The following is a 19,155-nucleotide window of genomic DNA, read 5'->3' on the forward strand; positions in this document are numbered from 1 at the left end:
GAAAACCACTCCAGTGTCTTTGCCAAGAAAACCCCAAAAAGGTCATGAAGAGTCAAGTATGACTAAACAACAATAAAGCAGTAACATCTTAGGGCAAGTCTCCAGAAACCTTAAACAAGTCTCGCATGACCTTTATTTCATCCATCTTATCTGGTTATTCTTCTTTTCCTTTCTATGTTGACAATGAGATGGATTATGCCAACTGTGCAACTAGAAATATCCTTTTAGTAATGGTGCAAAAGATTATATATTCTGAGATCAGAGGCAATGTGAAGTAATTAAACAGGAAGGGGGCAGGAAGCATTTTTATTAAGTACTTTCCTTATGCTAAGCACTATGATAACTATTTTATAGATATTATATCATCTGATCCACACAAACAACCCTATGAGGTAGGTGACATTAATGCTTTCATTTTACAGTTGAGGAAACTGAGGTGTATAGAATTAAGATGACTTGCTCAGAGTCACACTCCATCTACTCAGAATAGGTGAGTTTTCTAGTTCTACCACTTATTTGTGTGACTTCATTAGCTACTTTTTTCTCTTTGGGCCTTATTTTCCTCAACTGCAAAATGAACCAGTTGGTGAAGGGAATCCAAGATCTCTTCTTTCCATTAATCCTAGAATGTTTTATGGGGTTTTATCTTTTAGAAAAATATATCTTTCTATATCTGTATAACCTAATGGTACTCCTAGCCATCTTTCTATTACAACTATATACCTCTCCTTCCCAGCACTGATACGTGGAAAAACAAACTCTCAAAAATACATTACTTTACCTCACTAGTAAATATACTTTACTTTCAACCACTTAAGTATGGAATCCATGACCTCACATTTTCAATTAATAAAACTAAAGTAATTATTACTTTAAAAATAAAGCTAAAGAATTAAAAATTAAGTAAAAATGTGGAGTGACGTTGAGTGATAAACATGTATTTACATTCTGAGTACAGTCATCCTTGGGATTAGGGGGATAAAACAGATGACCTCTAAGAGTCACATTACCGTGATAAGGAAGGAGGAGAGTGTAATATGTAATACTTTCTATCACTGATCAGATAAAAGCACTGTATAGTGGGGTTTGTTATATAATAAAGGTTCTTTGGACATACATGGAGAAAAGATTTTCAAGGCTAAAGGTTTAAATTTTTATTTTCTTATAAGATTTTTGCTTAGTTCTTCTTGTCAATTAAAGCCGATTAACATTAACATCAAATCAAACTAGTTAGCATTACCAATTATTTCCCCTCTTCTGTTTTTATTGTGTTTCTGTATTAAAATGACCTAGAAGTAAGGGTATTTAATTTTATCAGGAACTTCACTATGAGTAATTAAATATATACTACCAACATTTCATTCTTCTTTTTTGAGAAATAAGTAGTCTATAACCATTCTTCCTTAAAATGGAATGCTTTTGAATTAGAAAATTTTAGGGAAAATGTAGGGAGGGGGGGAAATTTACTTGCCATAGATCTTTATTGGCTATTTGTATTTTATACATTTATAAAATTTATCCATAGTGTTTTAATTATTATTTGATTTTAAAATCTTCCTTAAAATGCATTGGTATTGAATTCATCAGTGTTACTAGTCTAGTTCTTTCAATTTGGACTATTCCAGTCCAAGCTGGAAATTAATCTATTTGGCTTGAGGCTTAAGAGTTTACTCTCATTAATCGGGGATGTCCAAAGATATGTGAATATTTCAGCTATAGAGAAGCCCTGGGATTTTCAACTATATGCTGAGATCTTAATCAAAAATGTTGCTGATTACTTGGGACTTAAGACCCTTGAGAGGAGAAAAAAAATCAACATAACCTGAAGACTATTTAAGTTACATTAATAATTGTCATAAGACTTCCATTTCCTAGTAGTACAAAATAGTTGATTTTGATTTAGAATTGGTTCTCTCTTTTTTTAGAAAAAGCATATATATAAAAATTCATTTTAGGGATATTTGTCATATTTTCAGTGATTTTATTATGTGATGCTAATCAATTTTTATCATTAAAATTATATTTCTAGATTTTGCTGCTGTTGCCATCAATAGTCATTTCCTGTTTAAAATTCCATACGTTTAAGGAGAGATGTAGCTTAGATTGGAATGACATCATTATAGTAGCTTAGATTGGAATGACATCATTATAGCTATTTCTTATACCTATCTCCTCCACGACTAAAAACAAAATCCTCCGTTTAGCTTTCAAAGCTCTCCATGATTCCCCCCGCCAAAAAAAAATATATTTCCAGTCTCTTTATGCCTTATCCCCGGCCACACACTATTTGACCCAATGACACTGACCTCCTTCCTGTTCTGAGAACAAGGCACTCTATTTCTCCTGTCCAGGCATTTTCTCATCTGTCTCCCATGTCTGGAATGTTCTTCCTCATCTCTCCCTCCCTGCTTCTCTCACTTCCTTCAAGTTCCAACTAAAAATCCCATCTTCTATAGGGCACCTCTTTCAACACCTTTTAATTCTAATACCTTTTCTCTTTTAATTACTTCCTACTTATCCATATATATATACATATATATATATATATATATATATATATATAATTTATATAGCTTGTTTGTACAAATTTATTTTCTTCTTCTCTCTCCCCATTAGATTGTGTGCTCCTTGAAAAAACAGAAATGCCTCTCTTTGACTATCTAGCATAGTGCCTAGTATATAGTTCTGTTGTTGTTCAATCATTTTTCAATTTATCCAACTCTTCACTTGGGGTTTTCTTGGTAAAAGTACCAGAGTAGTATCATTTCCTTCTCCAGCTCATTTTACAAATGAGGAAACTTTTTTTTATTAGTTTTGCTTTAAAAAATAAACTTTTCATTTTATGCTCTAATATTTATTTCAGGGGCCAAGTTAAGACAATATATAGCTGGGATAGAGAGGGATTGAACCTGCGACTTCAAAGTTATAGGGGAAGTCATGAATCAGGAAACTCCTGTTTCCAGTTCAGGTGAGCAACTTGAAAGTAACACTTGAGAAGATTAAGTTACTTCTCCATGTGTATCTGTCAGAGGTAGGACTAGAACACAGGTCCTCTGAGACTGACCATCCACTAAACCACACTGCTTCTCCATAAAATGTCAGTTATATTATAAATAATAACAGCATTTAAAAGCATAAACTTCCAAAATCTGAAGTAAAATGCTTTTAAGAGAAAATGATATAAATATTGCATTTTCATAGTGCTTAACAATTTGTTTTCAGAGCATTTTCAGGTGTTATCTTATCTGATCTGCAGAACAGGGTTTTTTGATAGGCAGAGCAGGTATTCTTTAACCGTGTTTTGAAACTGGAGAAACTAAGGACCAGATAGTCTCAGTAACTTTTTCATGGTAACATGATTTGTTGCCTTATCCAGAGTATTTTCACTATTTGTCATTTATTTGTTATATAGGGAAAATTATTATTATCACTTTAATTGTTCTAAAATCCAGGCTGATATTGCTTTTCAAAAATACATACTTGAGGGCAGCTAGGTGGCGCAGTGGATAAAGCACCGGCCTTGGAGTCAGTAGTACCTGGGTTCAAATCCAGTCTCAGACACTTAATAACTACCTAGCTGTGTGGCCTTGGGCAAGCCACTTAACCCTATTTGCCTTGCAAAAACCTAAAAAAAAATACATACTTGAGGCTTGGGGGAGCAGGAGAAGAAGGATATTATTGCTCAGTTGTTTTTCAGTCATATTCAATTCTTCATGGTCCTATTTGGGTTTTTATGGTAAAGATACTAGAGTGGTTTGCTATTTCCTTCTCCAGCTCATTTTACAGATTAGTAAACTGAGGTTAAAAAGGTTTAAGTGATTTGCCCAGGGTCACACAGTTAGTGTGTGAGACCAGGTTTAAATTCAAGATGAGTCTTCCTCACTCCAGGTCTGATACTCTATCCACTGCTCCATTAAAATGATTTTAAATTAAGACCTATTGTTGAAATTCTTAATACAATATCATTACCATGTATATTAGAACCATTAAAAGCACACTATACAGGACCTCACTCCTAAAAATGCACCCAACAAGGTACAGGAAGAAATCCACCAAATGTGTGTGTGTTGAATGCTTTATTTTATTGTCCTAGTCAGTTTGGTGACTGGGAAAACAAGACCTTACACTAGACTTTTTGCACAGATAAAGACAGAAAGTGGCTATAGAATTAGAGGAATGCCTTAACTACAAAGTATAATCTGAAGACCATCTAGTTCACAATGAAGGTCTGCATTTTAAACTAGATTTATAACAAAGTAACTACAGAATTTTGGCAAGGGCTTCAACTATTTAAAGCATTTAGGAAGGCAAGTAAAATGTGCTACCGTATCCAGGTTCTCCTTTGCAGTAACCCAAACCTAAAAGAAATACTATAATTATCTTTTTTTTCAGCTGTTTTTAAAGAAAAAAATCATAGTAGCCATTATCAGTTTAACCATACTAAAGCCTGGGCTGAGATTTCTTTTTAAAATGCATAGTTTTGATTTTTCAACAGCTGCATTGGGTCTTTAATCATATATTATCTTTATGGAGCCTTTTCCTAACATATGTTAATTGGCTGTTTTCTGTGACAAATTATGAGCTCTTACTTTGATGAGGTTCAATTGCAATCATGTTGGAGTCGAGTATGTAGAGTTTCCAGCCCCCGCTGGCTCCTCAAACCACTACAAACATCTGCACGTCACTGCAGTGCTGAGTAATGGCAGGATTTGGGTTGGTCTGATTTCTCTACAGTTTTTTTTTCCACAGGATATTTTCAGCTCTTTGTACTAAATCTGTTGCAGGGTTTGCCCTTTTTTAGCAGAAGTGTGCTCTAAAATTAACATCAAATCTTATTTAAGATTACCAGAATATAGTGAGAAATATCTTATAACACAATACCCTCAGCATCTGTTTTGCTTTACCAAAATTTCGTTGCATTTCTTAGACATAAAAAAGTCAGTGAGTTGCATGGCTAGTTACCATTTTCTAGATCATCAGCATTTTAAAGGGACATTTAAGGGAACATTCTCAAAGAGAGTTTCCCATTCTTTTCACAATATATATGTTTTATTATTTTGGATTTTTCCCATTATTTCTGGTGAGAATTCTGCTTAATAAGCAAATATGCAATCAAGAAAGGTGACTTAAAGAAAGATGACATGTAATAATTTATATTTCAGAAGTTTTTATGGTAGATTGATGATGGAATTATTACAGTTCTTTTACATTTCCAGTGTGCTTTTGTATTAGCATTTGTTAGTTAAATAATGAAAAAAATAAAATATTCTAGCAAGGTTAAAGAGTCATGTGATATGTAGCATATATTGCCCCCGCCATGGTCCTAGTGTCAGTTTTTAAAAATATATTATTACAAAGAACAAATATATAATAATTCATCTGTGGAAAACTGTGACATATAGAATGGTTTTAATCCTGATGTTGTTGAGGCATTTCAGTTATGTCTGACTCTTTGTGCCCCTATTCTGGGTTTATTTGGCAAATATACAGCAGTGGTTTGTCATTACCTTCTCCCACCCTTTTTACAGATGAGGAAACTGAGGCAAAAAGGTTAAGGGATAAATCCATAATCACAGTTAGTTTTTTGGGATCCTCCTGATTCCAGGGCCAAAGCTCTATCCTCTTCATGACATAGCTGCCTTTTCATATTATCTGTATGTTCATTAATTCTGATCATTAAGATAAATAGACTGTTTTCAATTGAAGGTCATATACTTTTGAAAAGTCCACCAAATTCAGAGCCAGAGCCCTGAAGCTCAATTCCCACCTCTTATAATATATCTGTGTGACCTTTGGCTCATCCCTTAATATCCCTGGGCTTCTGTTTTCTCAAATGAAAAAATAAGGGAGTTGAACTAGATGACTTTTTAGGTCCCTTTCAACTCCAGAGCTATGATCCCATGAAATTTCAGAGAAGGTAATCTGACTATTCAACTAACTTGAACAAGACCTTTAGAAACTGTGTCAAACTTCAATTATATCGCAATTAATTTAGCTGAACATTTAATGATTCAGCCTTGAACTGAAGCGGATGGCTATAGATAAATCTGTTTGTTCTTCAGAGCAATAGATAGGGGTTAAATTTCCAGGCAGGTGTGAGAGTTTAGAATAAGAAGGGCCAGATGTGAATAGAAGCTACTTCAGCCTCATAGGGCTGTTTTTAATTCAACCATTTCCCTAGAGTAGCACACAATCAATGAGCTCTAAATCCTGGGGCTACCTGCATTTATGTGAAGGCCTGAGAACACTGTTTCACAGCTCACTACTGAACATATGTGAAAAAATTAGAGCAGAAATTAAGGGTAAAACAGGTTAACTTCAAAAGTCATGCTTGGATACAACATTTTTCAAAGAATATTGTAAAGGAACCACTTCATAATTTTTAAAAAGTCCAAACTGAAATATGAATTATATCCTAAAAGATTATTATAAACAATCTAAATAAAGTGTTATTAATGACTTAAAATTAGTAAGTACTCTTTGAACCCATGAACTAATTTAAGGATGTCTGATAAGGTTTAGTATAGTTGAAGTTACTAATTCTAAAATTTCCTTTTCTTTTCATATTATCAAGGTGAATTAACACAGCAACTCAAAGTGATGACTTTCAAAGGGCTGTCCGATACTTAATGTGTCTGTAACATAAATTGATGCATTTTGTCTTGAGAATAAAGAAATTCAGTTCCACTTGATATCACATGCTTAATTGACCTTAAGAAAATAAACTAAGGTTAAAAAAACAACAATGTGTAAATAAAGTAGAAGATCTGGTACTTTACTAGATATTGAGGCCTGGAAGCCATGTGTCTTAATTGGGGCCAGTTGGGATCATTTAATGATTGCTGTCAGAAGATCAAATTTAATTCTCCTTATATAAAGACCACAGTGGGATAGAGTTAAACAAATTGTCATCTGAGGTTTCAGATGAACAAAGCCTTAATTAGGTTGATTAGGATGCTGTAAAAGAGATGAAGAAATAGAAAAATTAATGAATCACTCCTAACCATGTTATTACATAGAGTAGCAATAACCAATATCTTTATTTTGAAATTTTGGAGGCTATTTTATAATCTGTTGTGTCATATAGGGTTATGATACAAACTATCATATAAACTTGATACATTTCCAAAGTTAACTAAAAGGGGAGGGGTACAATTGCTATAATAGGGTTATAGTTAAATCCTGCTAATCTCAGTTAAGCATTTTTTGCCCTTGAAAATGATTCTAAATTGTCGTGGTATGGATGGAGAAGAGGCCCTCTAGTGTTGCTTCACATTTCAAGGTCATCTTCAAATACTCAAATTAATTGGGAAAGATACATACTGACAAAAGCAAATCATTTTCAAAGAAAGGGTTGTGCATTAGAAATGAAACAAAACCCTTTACTTAGAATTTCCTTTTGACCACTGGGATCACACTGTTAACATTCCTGTAAATGATCTACTCTTAATACACTCAGGTCGACTCAAGTGTCTTCATAGTGAACTTTAATCATTATTATATCCAGACACTTAAATAGGCTGAAACATTGAACTTTATCCCCTCACTGGCTGTAGTTCGACAGTGAGATGTATAATGTATAAGAGCAATGCTCTAATATGCCTCTATTACATCCAGATTTCTGACAACTGTCTCTGGTTTGTAATTATTGTTGTTAATAAAATCTGACTATTGCAAATTATTTTGAAATAATCAGTACTGAAAATTAAAATATGAAGAGATTTTTCAAATCACAAACATCTTTTTTTCTCAACTTGCATATAGTGAGTTTAAACTTGCCACAATACTGAATGCAAACAAGAGTTAAATTCCCCTATTTAAACATGGTTTGTGCTTATAGTAGACCATTTCAGCTCACACTGATCTGTGTATTACGTACTGCTTAAGCTGTTTTGTTCTCTACCTCCAGCACACAGACACACACACACACACATACACACACACACACACACATACACACACACACACACACACACACACACATACACACAGACGAAAATCCAGCTGCATGTCTTTTTGGAGTGGTTACAGCAGAGAAGCAATACATATTATTTGGTGCTCAATAGGGTCTTCTTTTTTATGATTTACCTTCTGATAAGCACTGCTTACTAGGAAAGAACCTTTAGAAAACAATTTGTGAAAAATTAGGAGAACAAAGTCATGATAAATGCCCAGGTTAATTATGTAATTCAGTGAGGAAAAGGCTACAAACTTAGCGGTCTGGTGAAATAATGGACATTTTTTGACATATTTAACCTATTTGGGTATTACCTTGGCAAATAAAATGCCAGTCTATTTAAATGCAATGAAGAAAAATGAAAAGTCCAAGATCAGATAAACAATTAGTAGCTGTGACATAGTGGTTATACCAAAAGTTCACTAAATTGTCTATAATACAATGTAATTATTTAAATGTATGTTTCCTTCCTAATTTTTGGAGCTGTGTAAACAAAATTACTTGTGTCAGAGATAAACACAGGTTATTCCTACCTGTTCAAACTAATTGCAGGAGTTTTCAAAGAGGTTTCTTTTTTAGCCTTATTACATCTCTGACATACATTTCATCTCCTTTTGTCCTAGGGGAAAGATGTAAAAGTAAGAATCGAAACATTAATGTAGAGTTTTCAGCTGTCGTGGTCACTGGGAAGATTGATATATTTCCCTTGCCATTTCTGTATTTTGAGCCTAAAGCTGTCTCTTGGCAGACAGTGAAGATAGGAGAGCCCTCTTAGTTTTTATAACCCTGTTAAGTTTTTTCATAGTATGTTAATTCCTATAAAGACTAAATGGAGTTCAATCCAATAATGGGTCTTCATTCATTGCTTTTTAGAGTGGCTACTTGCTTTACATGGAAGTCACAATTTAATTCATGGCCTTACCATATGGGCTCAGATTTGTAGCTCAAAATGTAAATAAATTTATAAATAATACTGCATAATATTAGTATCATTAATTAGCATGTATCCTGAATACTACAGGTTACACAAAGACATCAAACTATTATGTGAAAAAAACACTCAACCATTCTACTTTCCTATGCTACTAGTATGAAAATTTTGCTTCATGTGCATAACAAGTATGGAAATTTCTGAAAATGTCTTTAATAAGTTATCAGAAAAGAGTGAAATAAATACATCCTCTAGTATAAAAATGTTTTAAAGTATTCTAAGCACTTACTTCATGGCCAAAACTACATATTGGCAGGACATACTGTATCATAATTTAAACATTACAGCAAAATTTTATCATGCTATGAGTTATACCTTAAAATATATTTGGAAATTAATTGGATGGTTCTTCTGGGATGTTGAAAAGTTCAGGGTTTTTTTAGAAATACAGAAGAGTGATTTTTGTAATCATCTCTACCAGGCTGAATCGGAAAAGTATACATACAAAGGAAAATGATAGTATTTTGTATCCTCACAGTGCTGGTAGTAGATAGCAAATTATATCAGAAATAGTGACTATCGGAACTATGGCTATAGTCATGAACATATCCAACATAGCGGAGGCAAATATCAAAAAGAATGATCATAGGTTTGTTTATATCAAAGTTTTGATACAAAGTAATCAATATAAATCAATACAAATTCTGCTTTTCCTTTGTACCTTCAATTCAACTGCTCAGACATTATGTATTTCAAACCTGTAGTAAAGTAGCCAAATTAATATACCGATGCTCAGTAACATGAGTAAAGTTTTCTACTTGAAATGACAATGAATCATTTAAGTGTGTGAATCAGTCATACAAACAGTGCTGCAGCTGGTGAGCTCATGACCATTTTTTCACTTCACAAATGTTTAGTTTGCCTTTCTTTGTATTTGTTAGTCTTGTTATGATGGTTTGTTGATAGCAAGAGAGTTTTATAGTGTTTGTTAAAAGTGAATGTCAATGAAAGCATTATTAGCTAACATGAAAAAAAGCAATTCAAGTTTCTCGTTTGCATATAGACATACATTTGAATGTCTTATCTTTATGCATATGCTCTGTTTTAGTTAAAGTGCCTACATGATGACTATTGTAGCAAAATCTATGCTTTGCTCAGATAAATTTAGTAGAATTGAATTAATGTCTTCCCACATTTTTGATGTGACAGTCATATTTTAATAGCAAAACATATACATAAAGGGTTTGTTTAATTTCTAAATCAAAGTTCTGTGGGTAGATGATTGAAATCTGAAGATGACTCAGATTCATTTGATATGTGGATTTCTTCCTACAGAAATGTTACAGTGGGCTGTACCTTTTTTCATGTTAGAAATATCATAGCAGTGTTAAGAAAAATCAATGCAGTTTTTACATATACCCCAAATTCTAGCAATTATTTTTAACTGAGTCTGAATTAATAGACTTTGAGGGAATTGTAATCCTTTTAAAAATCAATGTATCCTTTAAAATATGTATTTTAAAACATACATATTATCAGGGAATAATATCATTAAACTTGGGGAGGTATGAAAAGTTTTGTGATTTGCTGGCTACTTTTTTATTTTTACAAAATGGAGTTTACCAATTGACCATTCAGTATTTGTAATAAATACTTCATACTTTTGGAGTGAATGAACATATATAAAATATGTTTGTGTGAAAACATTCTACAATGGTTGTCATGGGAAGGGAATATATATCCACACCAAAGTGAAAACATTTTTTATTTTGTTTATATTTTCTATTTTATAATATAATCATTAAAATTTCATTAAAGTCATATTGAACTGGATTTTTATCATTTTAATAATAGTTAAAACCTACTTGACTATTCCTTAATATACCTTATCTGAAATGTTCAAAAGCCTCTCTGCATGTGGGGTGTTGCAGCACAACAGAATCGGACAGTTCTGTTCAGAGAAGGAAGTGGAGAGTTTTGGTTCCCATTTTACACTTCTGGAACAGTTTAGGGAAGGAAGCACCTTTACACCTTTTATTGTTCGTGGTTGCTGACATCATATCCTTCCCTGACCACTCTGTGCGTGTTTCCTGCTATTCTGTCAAGATTCTTCTAAGTTACATGGAGGGATGAGGAGGGAGGGAGGGAAAGAGGAGGGGGAAAGGAAAAAGAGAGAGAGGGAGAGAGAGAAAGAAGAGAAAGGGAAAGAAGGAAGAAGAGAGAGATCAGAAGGAACTAAGAAACAGAGAGAGAGAGAGAGAGAGAGAGAGAAAGAGAGAGAGAGAGAGAGAGAGAGAGAAGGAGAAAGAGAGATAGAGACAGAGAAGAAGGCAGTAAGAAGAAAGACAGAGACAGAAACAGAGAGCATGTGCTTGAGTATATACGAAAGAAAGGAGGTGGGTAAATAATCTGCAGCATCTGTCCACAACTTTTCTCTATTTGAGTCTCAAATCACTCTTCCTTTATCTATCTGCTTATGACAAATCATACAGTGAACAGAAGCCTGCCATAATGAAGTTCCTCTTTTTAGTAAGCAGTGTGATTTTATTTTTCTTAATTTTGGATATGAAAAATAAAAACATGTTGCAGATAATATAGGAGTAAGGATGACAGAGTTGTATTTTTTAATTATTTTTTCTGATTGTTTATATATAGCTATATTCTAATCCAAAAATACCTTTTATGTACAAAGTTATTTCGGCAAAGTTTCTGAAATTATTATAAGCTTTTTATAGATTATTCAAGAGCTTCAAGACTGGTAGGAATTCAATTATAGCAAGCTATCCTGATAGCCTTTATTTTCATATAAATTTTTGCAGATTAAAGAGGCAGCTTAATCTGCCCTGTTCCTGTTCAATTTAATTTGCTTGAAATTATATTTTTGCATTAGTTTATATATCAGGAATGTTAGAGAACTCCTTGTGTAACTAAAACAGGTAGTAGGTAATTATTGAGCTTTCTAATTTGTAACATTCTCACTGACAACCCTAGAATGTGGTGACCCATGAATCAGATGTTCTAAACCACACACTTCAGAACGGACACACTTTACTGGATCTGGATAGCTACTGGTTATATCCTCCTTGCCACATTATCATTTATACATGTAAATGCATTAAAGAAATGTCAAAGTAAGCTTTATGTAGACACTAGAAAGATAATACAAAAGGAAACTACATATATTTTGTGTTTCAGGAAATACATATTTTTAAGATGACAGTTTCATTTCTTGAAAGTTAAACTTACATCTCATAGAGCTAACTACAACATAGAACACATTTTTATGAGAAAATATTTTGAATAATATTTTCATCTAGCAATATCTTACAAAATATAATCTTTAAAATAATAGTAATGGTCCAACTTTAAAAAAGATCCCCGTCTTCTGGGCTGTTTGAAAAATGTCTCCTGTTTAAAATATTGGTGTGAAACATATGGTCGATATGGGAGGGGCTTTTCATAACTTGAGTTCATCAAGAGCTGCCTATGCCACTCTTGGAAGACTTTCAGAGCCCTGATGCTTCTCTTCTCATTCAGTTTCAAAATCTTGATCTGTAAAGAAGCTCTCATTCTCACTAACCCTGTCACCACAACTCTAATCTGTCCACCCTGACCTTCCACCTTGAAGTGAAAAAGAGCTTAGACAGGCGTAGTGCTGTAAGCCGATAGTACCACTGCCTTCAGTTGAATGAAAGGAAAGGAAATTGTTGTATGTGCATTTGCTGTGGATTCCTGTGTTGGAAAGCCTATTAGTTTCTTTTGGTTCTTGCATGTGTTTGGGAAATATTATTCTAACTTGCTGTTTGTATTTAAGGTAAGACTATAGGAAACACAGGAAAGTAATGCAGTTGACTGATATTTAAGACTTTCTAAAAATAGATGGATATTGTTTAGCAACAGTGAATGTGTGATACGGTTATGTTTTGCAGGTTTTCATATTTTAATGTATAGTTTAAAACATTTAACATTAAATGTTGGAAGATACTGCTAGTTATGACTATGTCAATATATGCTATTTGTATGTCATTCAAAACTTTGGAATTATTTTCAGCTCCTAAAGATATAATGCAAGTAATAGTTTTTTGCCTCTCACAGCATGGTCTTGATGCTACTCAACCTATATATACATTATATAATGTGCATATATATGTCTATATTTATATATTCTGAACCAAAATCAAGCATGAATTTTCTACAAAGGCATTTGGCAAAAGGGAATAGATATTCCTAGTGTCTGAGCACTGTTTAATCCAGTAGAACTAATTATATCATAATAGCTATTGCAATTAGCTGATCGTAAAAAAAAAGAAACCTTAATTTTTTTAGATGTTCATTCAAGGTGATGAAGTATTTAACAGTTAAAGCAAAGAAATCAAAAGGTAACTGAATATCAGAATAAGTGTGTAACAGCTTTTCTGCTCCAATAATTTTGAATTGGAGCCAAATAATAGATTAAATAGCCAGGACATTGGCTTAATGTTACATAACATATTGTAGGAATTTATCAGTTTGGCTGTCAGAACAGCAAGTAAAAATAAACAGGGAAATTCCAAACCATGTGTAAATATATAGAATTTCATATCCATATGAAAATATATAGAATTAGGACATTTATTGCTTCTACATAAAGAGCCTAGTATGAAAGATTGTTTCTTTGTTTGCTTTCATATTTTGTGAAGCCTTGGTCTTCTCAAATAAAAACTTAAGAAAAAGTATTAAAAATACAGAGGAATGTGAAGATTTATATTCTATTTTTCTAGGGTTTAATATATTTTCTTTAACTTTTCATTTTTTCTAAAGACAATAAGGATTTATCAAGCTTCTATAATCTTTTATCAAGTTATCACTAGACATTATTTTGCCTCTTCAACAAAAAAATTCATGATTTTGTTAACATATAAATTAAATTACAAATGCACCAGTATTTTCATTTACATAAATTTTATTACTCAGTAATTTTTTTTATTGATTTCATATGTGATGCAAGGCTTCTTCGATGTAAAACAAACACTGATACTCAAATAGAGGAAGAATTTTTTAAAAATATATACCAATGCATAATTGGTACACATAAATATGTATCAGTGTAGCATCATGGCATTAACATTGACATGCCTCATATTGTGTTTTCTGGTATTTTCATACAAGTGTTGTTAGGGGGTTTGTGTTTGTGTATGTGATTTTTTAAAAATGAGATTAAAGGATTTAGATTTAAACTAGTTGACATTTCCATATATCAAATACCACTTTAATAATGGTCCATCCTATTTGCATAACTAGGGACGTTATCACCTCTGCTGTCAAAACACAAGATTGTTTTCTCTTCAGAAATGAATTAGCTGGCCTACTTAGCATACTCAGGTATAGAAAGGTTCATTAACTCTCTGATTTAGGTACTTTGTCATATTATAATAGTGAATAATAAAAAAGAGACACCTAATTCCATAAAAACATTAAGAAACACTTTGGAAGAGATATTATTGAAATATCAGGCTTAAAAGCATAGTTTTCATAATTTTAATAACTTATTAAATTAATTATGAGATAATTTTAATTATAAAAATAAACTATTCATAGTTAATATGGTTTTACATATGACATATGAGGGAACTTTAATAAATTCTTGTTTTCATTTATTTTAATTCCATATTATCTCATTGATAAAAAAGACATATGAAGTTAGCTTGTTTTTATTTATTTTATGGTAATGTTTAATTTTTCTGTGTTTTATATTTAGCAGGAACGAATGCAGGGATCTGTGAATTGAGTAGTGCAAGTGCTGAAGAGGGAAGTTTGTTTGGAGGAAACGAGAAAGAGAAAGAAAAGAGAAGGAAAAAATACATAATTTTAGGAACGAGAGAGAGAAGAAAAACGGGGACTATGGGGAGAAAAAAGATTCAGATCACGAGGATTATGGATGAACGTAACAGACAGGTGAGTAGTTTGAAATTTTATTTGTATTATTCTTCTATTGAATCATTTACTTTTTTTCTCAAGAGTTTTTAAAGTGTTGAGAACATTTTGAACTTAACTTTCTATGTCCATAAAGTTGGCATATTAAAACAGGGTCATATTTATAACGTGTTACATTTTGTGTTATGAGTTTTTTTAATTCATTCTATTGTGTATATATATATATATATTATATATATATATGGAAAGCTATATTGCTTTTCAGGAAGACAACTGGCTCATTTGATTTTTTAAAAAATAAACCTTTTACTTCAATATGGATTTCAAATAGCAGTAGAATTGTAGAACACACATGTTTGGCTTAATAATCAAGAGTTAATAAGCGTAATATTACTAGATTACATGCATCATCAAACAAAGATCCTCTTATATTGTTTAGAAGCAGATTTTCCATGACTGTAAATTTAATGGTTTGAAAATTCAGACAACTAGCCTCCATAAAGTTATATTCATTCTGTTCACTAGCAAGTTGACTGGGGGTTGGATGATACGATAACATTTTAATATTTCACTCCTTAATAAAAAAAATTTTAAACATGTTTTGGTAACTTAAACTACACAAAGAAAAAAGAAAAACACAACAGTTTAATTAAATTTCTTTAACATTTTTGGAATGTATTAAAAGAACAAGAGACAATTCTGAACAAAGTTCTCTAAGAACTCAGTGATAGTGTCTACATAACTAGGGATAGATAACCTACTCTGAGTGCTCTCTGCATCCAAATAGAAGAACTGAAAGTATTTTAGTGATAATGTTTTTGCAATATCATGAAAATCTAAATGTGTTTAATTTTCAAATCAATACGTTAAGTAAGTAGGGAATGTGAGGGACATAAAGTCATATTGTATATAATATCTGATTGCAGTAAATTAATGATATAGGAGGGGAGATAAAACTTAACTGTAAAGCAGTTAACTTTTGTAAGAATGGGCACATGAATGCAGTGCCCTCTTAAGTATTGAAAGAGAGAGAAAATCACCCTTGTGAATGTACACTATATTTGTAGATGACAGTGCTATACTTCATTCCATACAATAAATTTTGTGTAGAAAGAATAATGCTCAATCTAGACTTGAGACCTATGTTTTTGACCCTGTCCCTTTCTGTATGAATTTGACCAAGTCACTTAACTTTTCTGGGCCTCAGTTTCACTGATATTTTTATACTTTACTTCAAATGTTCTAAATTAATTTTATAAGAATAAAAACTATCCCTTTGATTTTATAGGAGTAGGAAATTCCCAGATGAAGCAATGCAGATTAGGGACCTCTATACCACTCAGAGTCTAACTGGGTCTCCAGTCTCCAGGGATATAGAACCATTATGTGTGTGTGTGTGTGTGTGTGTGTGTGTGTGTGTGTGTGTGTGTGTGTGTATGTATATACATATATATATATATATAAATATATGTGTGTGTGTGTGTGTGTGTGTGTCAGAGGCAAGATTTAAATGCAGGCCTGACTAACTTTCTATTTACTATGCCAAGCAATTGTCAGTAATGAGAAGTAATTTTTATATTAATAAAAATTAATATAGAAAAACGTGTTCAATAAAAAGAGAAGACAAATCTCATGGATAGTTAAACCTCTGACATTCATAATCTTTAAATACATCGTGTAATATTCAAACAGAAATGCAAAACTATCTTTCATATATAATCACGGAAAAATCTTTTCTAGATTTAAAAAAGTTTCAGTTATAGATGCTTATGCCATTCTTCACCATAATACTGAAAATCAATTATTCTAGTCAAAATATTCAAATTCTGTATCAGATTTTTCTTGGGAAAATAGGGTATGTTTTCCATTGTTTTAAAGGCTCACTAATACATACAGAATATATTCTAAAAAATATTATTTTTTCTTCCTACTTGCTTTTAGGGAAAGGACAATAGACTCAAATTTGAGAATAATAAATCTATAAGAGTACAAAGTAACTAATATCTGCCATCCTTTAATGTACATTCTAGTGAGAAGGCTATTATTTTTCTTTAGTAGAGAAGCTTTTTTAAACATTGATGAATACTTTCACCCCCTTCTTTCATGGAAATGATCATGAGCCACTTGAGAGGGGCCAAAAGGATAGTACTCTCAAGATCTCATTAAAATACAAGGCAACTGCTGCTGCGCATAATATCATGTCATGAAGTATTCTTAACCTTTGTCTTCCTTAAACTATGTGTTAAAACATTGTAAAGTAAAGGAAGGTATTATTAATATTGTCATTTTTTTCTGAAGCCTTCTTCCCAATGAACTCCATAGAGAATTGTCCCAATGGAAGTTTTACTGTCATGTTTTCCTAAAAGCGGTATTAGAAATACTCAGAAAATGAGGTGGTTTTTTTTTTTAATATACACAAGAATAAAAGTGTCTTCTTACCATATAAGAAATATAGGCATAAAATGTGAACAAAAAATTGAGGTAAAATTTAAAGTTATGTAAAGAAACTAGGGGGAAGCTACAGTGGATAGAGTGCCAGCCCAGGAGTCAGGAGGACCTGAATTCAAATCCAGCCTCAGTCTCTTAATAATTGCCTAACTGTGTGACCTTGGGCAAGTGATTTGCTCCCATTGCCTTAAATAAAAATTTTTAAAAAGAAAGTAGCTATTTTAAATATAATACAGTGAAATAATTTTAAATGTATATTAGCAGATAGCTTTTTATCTTTAATAATAGGGATACCATATAGATAAATCTAAACCATTTCATAAATCTCCTTTAGTACAATAAATATTTTTGATTAAAAAAACTACAAATTACATAGGAAATATAACTTAAGGCATCAAAATTATTAACTATTCATTATGCATTTCTAACTTGAATAAAAAAGATTTATTTTTTCAGCTTATACTTTAACAGATATACTTTAAAATATCAAAGGTAGCATGGTACAAAGGGCAGTTACATGGTACAGTAGATTGAGATTTGGGTCTGCCATCAAGAAGTTCGTGAGTTCCATTCTAGACTTAAATCCTTTCCAGTATGACCCTGAACAGGTCACTTTACCTTTTTTACTTTGGTTTCCTTATCTGTAAAATAAACTGGAAAAGGAAATGACAAATCATACCAGTATCTTTGCCAAGAAAACCCCAAATACTGTCATAAAGAGTCAGGCAAAACTAAAACAACTCAACACTAAAGCATGGAACAGTTGAAAGGGTACAACTCTAAAGTCAGAAGAACAAATCTTTCCTCTAATTCTGATCTATATGATATTGGACAGTTCACTTGACCTCTCTGGGCATCAATTTTTTGAACTTTGAACTTCATTTTAAGCATCAGGCTTGAACTACTGAATTCCAGGGTGATGAGTAGACTAAGATAGAAGGAAGAACTCTGAGAACTTAATGGGGAACTTGGAATGGGAAAAATTCTAGAGAACTAATAATAGAATCAAAGAAGGTGGGTTGCACTGGAAATTTGTGGATAATGGTGGAAAGATTATGTAGAATTACTAAAGGCAAGCAGATGGGGAGGCAGATGGTCTTTTGGGTGAGTAGGAAGGGTATCTTTCCATAACACTTTTGGACCCTGACTTTAAACTTACTGTGATAAATAGAACACTTTGCATACACAAACTTATCACAATAGCCTACCAACTAAAGACATCCTCAGTTTTTGGAGTTTGGGGAAGAAGATGCAAAAACAGTGCCTCTGCATCCCCCCCCCCCCCCCAAGAAGAGACAAAGACTCCAAGATATTAGATGTTGCTTAAATAAAGGGGAAACAGACTATCCTGGTCTTCCAAGGAATGCTGTCCTTTGGTAGCTTCCTATTTAAACTAGTTATTTTTGATAACTAGGTGCTAAATTCAGTTATGTCTTCACACTTTGGCATTCAAAAAGTCTAGGATATGTTGATGGAGGTTTGGGAGAAGATTTTGAAGAGAGCCTGGACTGAAATAGGACTTAAGATGTTACACACACATAAATACAGAGAGAGAGAGAGAGAGAGAGAGAGAGAGAGAGAGAGAGAGAGAGAGAGCTATCATAATGTATTATATCAGAATTGGAAGGGACCTTAAGAACCAACTATTGATTTTACAAAACAGAAAAATGAGGCTCAAGGGAAAGGAAGTAATATCCAAAGTTATAGAGGAAAGCACATTCAACTCAGTTTGTAGCTGGACTAAGATAGAGTAAAATGAAGCATAGATCTCATAGTGGGAAATTATTGGAAATGAATTTTGCCCAGAAATCTTATATAGAAGAAAATAGAGACTTGCTGTTAATTTCAGAACTGTGCCTAGGATGTAGTTCACTTTGCTATATTCATAAAGTTTATTGAAATATTG

General features: G+C 32.5%; 1 protein-coding gene across 12 annotated transcripts in view; it reads left to right on the forward strand.

Annotated features, from left to right (window-relative positions):
• Positions 1 to 19,155, forward strand: part of MEF2C (myocyte enhancer factor 2C) — a 211,989-nt gene that overhangs the window by 77,092 nt on the left and 115,742 nt on the right. For 7 of the 12 annotated variants that reach the window (XM_074207590.1, XM_074207591.1, XM_074207598.1 and 4 more), the window contains one exon: positions 14,626 to 14,822. In XM_074207590.1, the coding sequence (XP_074063691.1) occupies positions 14,769 to 14,822 (54 nt within the window). In that variant the 5' untranslated portion in view covers positions 14,626 to 14,768. Of the gene's footprint in view, positions 1 to 11,067; positions 11,285 to 11,652; positions 12,703 to 14,625; positions 14,823 to 19,155 lie in introns of those variants that run through there. The other 5 variants (XM_074207592.1, XM_074207593.1, XM_074207595.1 and 2 more) reach the window with 4 other exon arrangements.

The sequence above is a fragment of the Macrotis lagotis genome, chromosome X, assembly GCF_037893015.1.
Source record: "Macrotis lagotis isolate mMagLag1 chromosome X, bilby.v1.9.chrom.fasta, whole genome shotgun sequence".
Lineage (NCBI taxonomy): Eukaryota > Metazoa > Chordata > Mammalia > Peramelemorphia > Peramelidae > Macrotis > Macrotis lagotis.